The sequence below is a fragment of the Notechis scutatus genome, chromosome Z (assembly GCF_049901735.1).
Source record: "Notechis scutatus isolate UNSWTSFEM ecotype Mainland chromosome Z, rNotScu1.2, whole genome shotgun sequence".
In the NCBI taxonomy this organism is placed as follows: domain Eukaryota; kingdom Metazoa; phylum Chordata; class Lepidosauria; order Squamata; family Elapidae; genus Notechis; species Notechis scutatus.
The window spans coordinates 130,946,675-130,957,040 of NC_142025.1; the positions used below are offsets into that span (position 1 = coordinate 130,946,675).

Sequence of the window (10,366 nt, forward strand, 5' to 3'; positions counted from 1 at the left end):
TACATGAGTTCAAGTTGACTCGTTCAACTTGTTCAACTAGTTCAAATGGTTGGACTAAAAGACTTCCAAGATACCTTCCAGCTCTATTCTGATTGATTGATTGATTGATTGATTGAATATTTTATGGCAATACTACCTATAATATAGGAATCTCTCCAGACTGTTTGCCTTCCCTGGAAACAGATAGATAAGGTTCCATGGAGCTTAGGAGGATGTGGGTCATTGATTGCTGGTGACTTTTCAATGATTCAAGGTTAATTCCCTGCTTGATTCTTTCTTCCTCCCTAGCTGGGCATTCCCAGTCAGGATAATCAATCACTGGACCAATTAGTCTGACTGTTCCCCAGATACAATGATTAGTAAATGGAAAATCTGGACATGCCATTTAAGAAAAGAGAAAACTAAAGGGAAAATGCTATTTTTTGTGGGTGGGGGATGTTCAGATGAATGAGACTGTTTAATAGACAAATTGAGATATTTCTTATGTTTTGTATTACTTGGTGATTTATGATAAATAGCTTTAATTACTTTAGCAACTTTCAAATATGTATTTAAACTAGACAAGCTTGAAATGCCAGCAGGAATAGACAGCAGCTATAAATTGTGCTAAAACCATAAAGAGTTAATGAGAATATATCAGTAAATTATTTTGCTATACAGAGATTGAAGTCTTTGTATTTCAAAATCTCTGGTCATAATTCATCTTTGCAATTTTCAACTTAACAACTTAAAGGATGAGATCCATTCAAATTAATAATTCTGGAAGCAAGAAGGGATGGGGAAGAACACACAGTTTGACATCTGAGCAGGAAATACCTGGTTAAACATGGTAGGCCAGGTAATGTCTTGTGTAGAAATGATGAATAGCTTATCTGGAAAAGTGGCTGGGTTGATCTTTCCAACTTTGAATTTAACAAAGGTCTCATTTGGGAAGGTGACCCAGTTGATAATGTCAAATCCAGTGTCTAAATCCAAATGTTCATTAAAAGAAATTTTCTCTCCTGCAGTGTTATTAAATGACATGGTTCTCAAATAGTGATGTAACTAAAATGAAGCAAAAGTTGGTAATTAAAAAAGAAGGGATGGAAAGGGAGAGGGAGTTGGGGAGAGGGAGAGGGAGAAAGAAGGAAGGGAGGGAGATCAATTTCAATGGTACTAAATTATGGATATTGTTTTAATACAACTGGGTTAAATAAATGAATTATTGTTCTTACATCCTTCATATTTCTCCCCTGCCACAGGTGTTCTGAATTTGTTCCAAACAGGCAGATTTTGCTGCATCTTAATTCTTTCCTCCATATTGTTGTATCATTGTTGTACCTATTCACAGTTACAAAGGTTTCTCTAGGTCCCAAAAAGATTTGGAAAACGGAGTAGCAAGAGACTTAAAATCAACACTCCGATATATCCATAATAGTAGGACACAGCACTGCCTTAGAGAGAAGACCAATGGGAAATGTTCATTCAATCTCTTATTACCTGCCATGCTTTTGGGGTCAAAAAAATTTCTCTCCCAACTTTTGTTCTTGTTCTGTATTTGGGGGAAAACACAGCTTGTAAAGCATGTGCCACAGCATAAACTGCATTGTAGATGCTGTAACTCTGTCCAGTCATGGTGGTGTCAAAGACAGACTTAGGTAGATTCTCCAACTTCTCTCCACCAGTGCACAGCATTCCAGTGTCTTCATCTAACTTATGTTTAGGAAAAGAGCATTCAAAAGCCTGTTCCCAGAACACTCTCATTAAATGGTCTTCCACTTCTGAAGTTGGGTTTCTCATCTGAAGGAATTTATTAAATCCAGAAATCTCCTTGGTAGCAACTTCAAAAGATATCACACCATGGAAAAAGTCCATACCCCTAGTTTTTTGAAAAGGAAGGGATGTAAACTCCATCTGGGCTGGCATTATCCAAACTTTATCTTTTCTCTCGATGGGTATCTCTTCAAATTCTGTAAAATAGGGCAACATTCTAAAAATGACGGTGACTTGGTTTTCACAATATAGGATAATGACATTGGCAGTGCTCTTCATGATAATAATGTACATTTTACTAAAATCTTTAAATGCTGCTCCAATATCATTAGAAAATGTTTCCTTGGCCATTTCTCCCATGAACTCAAAGCAGACACCGTTTTGGGAAAACAAAGGAACAGCGTTTTGAATGAATCTGTCTCCACTCTCATTACGTTGGAGAATCAGCCCAACCCATTTCCACCTAAAATACAACAGCAACTGGAGAATGCCCACAATCTGTTGATCACCATCTGGGAAAAAACGATGGAAGAAAGCAGCTTTTATCTGGTCATCTGTCATTGGAGAAGATCCATATATCAGCTAAATGTGGGGGAAAAGGAAGGAGGACATGATTTTCCAAAATGAAGTATTTATTATTTTTGAAAAATCTGTTCTTAATTCATGGTCCTTATTGTAAACATTAATGCAAACATTAATAGATATTTAATCTTGTTCATAAAAATCTGGTGTTTAGAAGTACCATAATTGCAAAGTTGAAGACAGCAATGTGTTAATTTGTGACCAAGATGACAGAGATGGCAAAATTGACAGCTTTAATTAAAGGGAACAATTTACTGAGTTTTGTTTCCACCTGGAAACCACTTTTGAATTTACACTTAAAATGGAAAAAAAATGAAACTTTGATTTTAGATTTTGATGATTTGATCAACTTTGTTGTTATAGAAATGGTTTGAATTAACTGGAAATGTAAGGAAATGTTGAGGTCGTAGCTTTTCATATTCTGTACTGTGATTAAAAAAACCTGAAACCACTGGTTTTTATTTTTCGCTCTATGCCTTTGTTTCTTTCCTTTTCCTTTATCTTTCTCAATTTTTCTTGACTTTATCTTTTTTTCTTTATATTTCTTTATATTAATAATATCTATTATATATTTTGCCATATAATAGACTTTAATAAAAACAATTAAAACAAGAATGTTATAGCCATCTCATTCAGGAAATCTTATAACCATTTCAGAATTGACTCTCCCTACTTCATGGCAATGTAAAGACAACTGAGTAAGCAAGTTTAGGGGGGCAAGATTAAGGTCAATCATTTGAGATAATCCAAACCCTGAAACCACAATCTTCCACGTCTGAAAGCATTTCCCCCCTACCTGTTTTAATGTAATAAAGTTACACTAAAAAAACAACACAAATCATCAACCAGATGAATAATGTAGTGGTGACAACATGAAATAGATATGTTTAGGTACTATACTCGATTTACTATTAAAACTGAATCCAAACTAATTAAAATACTATGATTCCTTAACTTATAAATACACCTAATAGAAATGTTAATATATTTTCATCAATTCTTTTTTCTCACCATGTTTTAATAATAATATTAAGTATTCATGGACTTGATTAAGCAATTCAATGTATCAGTATTTGGGAATATTTATCTTGATCTTTATATTACAGAATGACCCTTCCTTTTCTTTCCTTCCTTTTTTTCTCCCTCCCTCCTTCCTTCCTTCCTTCCTTCCTTCCTTCCTTCCTTCCTTCCTTCCTTCCTTCCTTCCTTCCTTCCTTCCTTCCTTCCTTCCTTCCTTCCTTCCTTTCTTCCTTCCTGGAATCAATTCTGAGATGTTTTCTCAAATCGGTTTGGGATCAGATTTTTTCTTAACCAATCATTGTCTAGGCTACAGTTCTTCCTTCTATCTCTCAAAGTTATTGTCATAGCCCATGATATGTATTTCAAGAGTAAATCTTACCTGAGGCACCTTGTAGACATTCAAAATGTTTGCCATGAAGGGACAGATGTGAGAGTTAGGTCCTGCAATAACAGATACTGCCCAGTCCTTGGAATCACACTTATAATTGGGGATAAATCTACCGCGTGTTGAAAGGAGCTCCATTGAAGCCAAGTAGGTCCATCTCGCCATGAAATAACTGTTAGAGAGGTGCATACCCAGAGTCATGTTGAATAAAATATTATTGTTTTCACTGATCTCCTTTACTGCAAAAACTAAGGCCAGGATATGTTGGTAATTCTGTAGAAAAAGTCTACATAAATACATTACAAATCATATTTCTTCTCTTAAAGAATGTGGCATTACATAAACTTTATTTACAATTAAGCTAAATGCTACACAGAAAAAAAGAGATTGCATAATACCATGCAAGAAATCATGTGAATGTATTAGCACCCCAAAGAGTGTTCTAAAACATTATTTTTTGATGAAAGGAGAAACGGTCAGGACAATACATTAATTTTTTAAGCCACGTATTATGATTCCTAAAAGTTATTCACTAGGAAACTGATGGATTGCTTTATTGATAATAACATTATGATTTACCCCAGACCTACTTCTAAGTCTTGTATCTTTAGCTCTTCAATCTTCACCTTTTATGGGTAGAGGAAGAAAATATGTTTTAAACTTTACTTGAGAGCAAATAGAATAACAGAGTTGAAAGGGACTTTGGAAGTCTTCTAGTCCAACTGTATGCAAGCAGGAAACCCTATGCCATTTCAGATAAATTCTTCTTTAAAAAAACCCCAGTGTTGAAGCATCCACAACTTCTAGAGGCAAATTGTTCCACTGGTTAATTGTTCTCACTGTCAGGACATTTCTCCTTAGTTCTAGGTTGCTTCTCTCCTCAATTAGTTTCTATCTATTACTTCTTCTCCTCCCTCACTTACAAGCAAGCTGGAGCAACAAAGTTTGGGGCTGTTAATATAGGATGTATTTTCCTCCAACATTACAGATTTAAGCTCCTTAACTCCTGTGCCTAAAGTGGGTGGAAGTAAAGCAAACTAGAGAAATTTCTCTTTATTCTAGGATGCCTGTATCCTTGATTAATTTCCATCCATTGCTTCTTGTCCTACATTCAGATGCTTTGGAGAATAAGTTGACCCCCTATTCTTTGTGGCAGCCCCTTTGATATTGGAACATTACTATCATGTCACCCCTAGTCCTTCTTTTCATTAAACTAAATATACCCAATTCCTGCAACCATTTTTTATATATTCCATATAAATAATGTATGTAATTCTTTTTCTGGAATTCCTTATCCTAGATAAAGATACAACTGTTCCATTAGGTCAGCCCTACATTTGTACTCCATACATGCTGAACAAACAAATTAAAAGTACTACATAGTGCCATTGTTCCCTAATATTTAGAAAAAAAATTAAACTGTTAAAGGTTGACACTCAATCAGCTATAAAAAGTGTTTCAAAAGTAGAGCACTGAAGATTCATTCCACAGTAAGAAAATGAGAAAAGCCTAATGTAGAATTTGAACAGAAGCATTGGGGTGAACTCTGCCTTAAGCTGTGCATGTGTATGTGTATTTGTTATTTATTTGCCAGTAAGAAATATCAGTGGGAATCCATTTCTATTAGCTTAAGAATGAAGGAACTAACCAGCAAGAAACCAGGAGAAATAATTTGTGCTGCAAGCAATACCACTAATTAACTCAGTCCAGGCATCTTCTTAGAGAAAGATATCTGGTTTGAGACATACTACAGCTAAAAAGAGAAAGTCTTTACATGATCTCATCAACCAGTTCTTCAGATGGATGTCTTGTGAAATCCACTCGATCAGATATCATGTAGAACTGGGAGAGTATTCCAGCTATCGTGAGATCTCCTGGCATAAAATATTTGTGCTTTATAAATTGAGGTTTCCCCATAGCACATGCTTTAGTATGAGGAATAAGGCATGTAACCCCTGGCAATAGGATTGCCATTACTGCCATGAAAAATGCCATCTTTTTCAAGAAGACTTTCATCACCAGATATGAACCAGTTCCATCTGCAACAATGAAACATTAAAAAAAGAAGAAGCTCTCATTATTTAGAATAGTCTGCATATATATTCTTTCTCAGATTGTGACATTTCTAGCCCTCTGGTTCCACAAATAATAGCATCTTTCAATCTTCACTGTTTTGGGGGGGTTGTCCCTTGGACATCCCTAAGGATTTGAGAAGAACTTGCATTACAAAGACTGCTACTAATTATAAGATAAATCGAAAGTGAAGCTCCTTAGAGTCTTTGAGTAAGAAATAGAATGATGAAATCAATGCTCTGAACCAAATAGCCTATAACTGCCAATTATATATGAGCTAGATGGTAAAAAACATTACAATGAAAAAATATTATTATTTTTTTAAACTAATTCTCTGGCTGTAAAGATGGAATTCTCTTCAACAATAGAATATTGTCTCCCACTCTGATGAATTCTTGGAAGCACATTAAAAAAAATGATTGATCCAAAAAGCCAAAGACAAGTGCGTCCTTTTGTAGACACCCCCCCCCGTTTATTCTACTGGGAGGGTCTTTAATTACTTTCAATTATTGTATTTATAGTTCAATTTTATCATGATGTTTGGTTTAAATGTCCTAAGAGGTGCAGGTTTGTAAGTTTCTGAAAGTCCTTTTGGATTGGAGCAGTAAAGTGGAAAGCCTCATAACTAAGCAAATAATAAAGAAATATCATTTAAAATAAATGTTTAATTTACAAGGTGAATAAATTTTAGAACAAAAAGTTCTAAAATCTTGGAGAGGCACATTTTCAACACAGTTGCAAAATAAAAGACTGCTTGTATCTTTTACCTCATTTCAATGAGTTCACTTTTAATCCATATTCTCAAAGTAACACAAAGTGGGTCATATTTTTTTTCTGAGTTGATGAATGACATGAGCCTCCAAGTGATCAAACCATGTGATTGAACATCTCCATTAATATTCTATTGGCTGTTGTCAGATTCCTAGGGAGTTATATAGGGACTACAAGCCATTAGGGGTGCAGTGGTTAGAGTGCAGTACTACAGGCTACTACTGCTGCCTGCCAGCTGCCTGCAATTTGGCAGTTCAAATCTCACCAGGCTCAAGGTTGACTCAGCCTTTCATCCTTCCAAGGTCGATAAAATGAAAACCCAAAATATTGGGGGCAATATGCTACTCAATAAACCGTTTAGGGCATTGTAAAGCCCTAAAGCATTGTAAAGCAGTATGTAACTCTAAGTGCTATTGCTATTATGTAGGATTCATAGCTGGCTCTATAGGCAAAAGAGGACTTATCCTAATGCTTGGACACTGTGAACATCTCTATAGGGAAATATAATGTTCAACTGAACCCTGGCAACTCTGAATGGCTTTACAATTTGGGACCTGTCAGTTCTAGGACTATGGTGCTTGATGAGGTTGCACTGCCAGAATGGATCCCAGATGTAATTTGGGATTCCCCCTGGATTCTTGGCTCCTGGTTGAAGAGAAGGTGGCAGTCATTGGCGGTATGAGTCCTAGTGGCACAGTGATTAAAATGCGGTATTGCAGGCTAACTCTGCCCACAGAGGGCTTGATCCTGATTGTTTGAGGTTGACTTAGACTTCTATTCTTCCAAGGTCAGTAAAATGAGGAATAGATTGATGGGGAAAATGTTCTGATTTCATAAAGTTCTCGGAATCCTGTAAAGCACTAAGGAGCGGTATGTAAGATTAAATGTTATTGCTATTTTTATAAAACATACAATTTATACAGGGAGATAAATACAGTATTTTGTCTTCATTCGGCAGCAAAGATGAGTTGGTTTAAGATTTGAACCAGAAATATTATAATCAAATATGTTAATTTTTAATGATCAACTTTTTCAAGTACGTCAGGTCATGAAACCGATGGTGCAGGAATTCAAGGAATATTACTTTATTGTTTTAGGCAATAGTAACAGACAGTTGAAACCTAAGCCAAAAATCCATTTTCCCAATTTGAAGAGCAGTGAGGTCAAGTTGGGGGTATTGTGAGTCTTTTTCTTACACATTCTAGTTCCTCCTGACTGATCATCATTTTACCTCTCCAACTTTCTTCCCAAAGGCACTAGTAAATTCCTCAAAATAAAATGAATATCTATAATTGCTTTTTTTGTTTTTAGCTGGTCCTTTGTGTTGAGTTCTGGTCTCAGTAAAATTATGTAGCATTTAGGGGAAAAGATAGAGCCCAATATTCCTATACTGGAAGCCAAGATGGAGAAGATCTCCACAGCTACCATGTATTTTCCTTTCGTGCTCAGATAAGTTGGAACAAAAGACACCCATACACTACAAAATACCAGCATGCTGAAAGCAATAAATTTGGCTTCATTAAAAGAGTCTGGCAGTTTTCGAGCAAAGAAAGCCACAATGTAGCTGATGAGAGCCAAAAATCCCATATAGCCTAAAATATAATAGAACATGTTGCCTGATCCTTCATTGCATTCAACTACAATCTCTTTTGGAAGAGAATGCATGTCTAAAATTGGGAATGGAGGGCCAATGCACAGCTACAATATGCAAATACTTGCTTGAATGCAAGAACAACAGAGAATCAGAGAATTTGAAAATCTTTTCCCCACCCATTTTCCCATTTTTGATCCTGGCTTAGTAGCCATAAAAGCTAGAACCACTATGAGGGTTTTGGCCGAAACTGAAGAGACAGCAGCTGAGAAGATGATCCCAAAAGCAATTTGATGAAGAAGACAGGTCAGCAATTGGGGCTGACCAATGAATATCAAGGAACAGAGGAAGCAGAGGAAGAGGGAGACAAGGAGAAGATAAGTGAGATTCTGGTTGTTAGCTTTGACAACGGGAGTATTCCGATGTTTTATGAAAATTCCAAGTACCACTGCTGTGGTCACAGAAAATGATAGAGCCAGAACAGCCAAAGTGATGCCCAAAGTTTCATTGTAAGACAAGAAATTTAGATCCTTTGGAATGCACAAGTTTTTTTCCTTGTTTGGATACTGTTCTTCTGGACAGTCTAAGCAGTCATCCATATCTGTGAAAATATGTACAGTATTTCAGAATTCATAGCAGTATTTCAAATTTTGCATACTTTTGCTTATTGAGAAATATTTACTAAATAAAAACATCCTATATCATCAAACATCAGTGGACAGCTATGGTTCTTGGGACTGAATGTGCAACAATTTTCAGCATTTATTGCCTGTGTTCTCTTAGCAAAAGCATACAAAAATGTAGTCCAGCACCATTAACACAGATTCACACCTCTGTTAAAGAGATCTCTTTTAAATCTTGCTATTTGAGAGTTCAACTAGAATGGAACTCTCATGAATAATGAAAATGACCTGTATGTGTGTGATAGCTGTCTCAGTCTGACTTATCTGTTTGTGTCTTTGTGGATACTTTCATTTGCACATATACAAACATTACAGTACAATATTTCCTACCTCTTTCATTTGAAAAGTTTCTTGATGGACAAGTATTACAATCATAACAACAAAATGGCTTCCCTTCCTTCTTTTTCTTTCTGAAACCTGGTCGGCAATGATCATTGCACAGAGCAAGAGGTATAGTCTATGAGAGAGAGGGGGGAGGGAAGGAGAGAAATATATTTTATTCCATTGAATCCAACCATTTTCAGAAATCAGTACATGCATCATAAACTTCTGAGAAATATTAATTAGTTCCAGGGGTGGGATGCTAGCACTTCGGCCCTGTTCTATAGAACCGGTAGTTCCGAATAGCAGCTGACACTGAACTGCTTTGCCCACCTGCCTGAGCGCTTGGCTATCCTTTATTTCCTGCTTTTTCAACCTCAGCTGCTTTGCATGACACAGCTGAGGTTGAAAAAGCAGGAAAGAAGAGGAGTTTGAAATGCTGCGCACCCTCCCCACCCTGCCCACTTACTCCTTACTTGGCAAACTTGCCTGCTAAATTGCTATTTTCTCTTTGTTTTCCTTCCCAACCATCAGCTGTTCTGCTGTGCCGGGAGATTTAGAATAACTACAAAGCAGGAAATTGTTGCATTTCTTGTTTTCTAGATAATCTAAAAGCAGAGCTGAACCTTTCTTAGGACTGAAGGTTCTACTTTTCAGTGAAGACTCAGGTAGTAGATTGTAAAATCATAGATCTCTAAATAAACCTGTGATTCTTTGAGAAACTCAATCTGCCTGCCTGCTTTGCCTGATTTTGGGTAAAAGTTGCTCTTTTTATTAAAAAGAATAAATATTTACTTGCATGGTGTGTTGTGACTTAATTTTGTGAGTCTGCTTGCTTCCAAATTTTAGGACTTTGCTTGCAAGCAAATTTTATGTGACAAACTCAGGCAACATATTGCAGAAAGGTAGATCTCTAAGTGAATCTGTGATTCTGTGAGCAACTCAATCTGCCTGCCTACTTTGCCTGATTTTGGGTAAAAGTTGCTCTTTTTTAAATAAAAAATTCAATATTTACATAAATATTTACATACAAGCCACGCCCAGCCAGTCATGTGACCACCAAGCCACACCCACAAATTAGACCACACCCACAGAACCGGTTGTTAAGACATTTGAATTCCATCCCTGATTAGTTCTTACAATAAATATAATATAATGGAACTGGTTTCTTGTCTGAACTATCTCCAA

The 10,366-nt window shown here is 36.2% G+C and overlaps 1 protein-coding gene across 4 annotated transcripts; it reads right to left on the reverse strand.

The window, feature by feature from the left end:
- Nucleotides 1–60: 60 nt before the first annotated feature.
- Nucleotides 61–9,844, reverse strand: LOC113431288 (vomeronasal type-2 receptor 26-like). 4 transcript variants are annotated; one of them, XM_087947158.1, is made up of 4 exons: nucleotides 9,655–9,844; nucleotides 9,188–9,314; nucleotides 3,734–3,911; nucleotides 61–2,334 (listed from the first exon to the last, which is right to left on the reverse strand). In XM_087947158.1, exons 3-4 carry the CDS (start codon nucleotides 3,902–3,904, stop codon nucleotides 1,465–1,467), a joined length of 1,041 nt encoding a protein of 346 aa, XP_087803284.1. In that variant the 5' UTR covers nucleotides 3,905–3,911; nucleotides 9,188–9,314; nucleotides 9,655–9,844; the 3' UTR covers nucleotides 61–1,464. The 4 variants fall into 4 exon arrangements, 2 of the variants coding, with proteins under 2 accessions (XP_087803284.1, XP_087803283.1); XM_087947157.1 differs by having other exon boundaries at nucleotides 471–2,334; nucleotides 3,734–4,012; XR_015745944.1 differs by lacking the exons at nucleotides 61–2,334; nucleotides 3,734–3,911 and adding an exon at nucleotides 5,290–5,778.
- Between the last annotated feature and the right edge of the window lie 522 nt (nucleotides 9,845–10,366).

Coding starts and splice junctions, on each gene's coding strand:
- LOC113431288 (XM_087947157.1), bottom strand. CDS start 9,292: ATGATCATTGCCGACCAGGTTTCAGAAAGAAAAAGAAGGAAGGGAAGC. Junction 4,013..9,187: donor AAACTTTTCAAATGAAAGAG/GTAGGAAATATT, acceptor CTTTTTCTACAG/AATTACCAACATATCCTGGC. Junction 2,335..3,733: donor ATGTCTACAAGGTGCCTCAG/GTAAGATTTACT, acceptor CCCCACATTTAG/CTGATATATGGATCTTCTCC.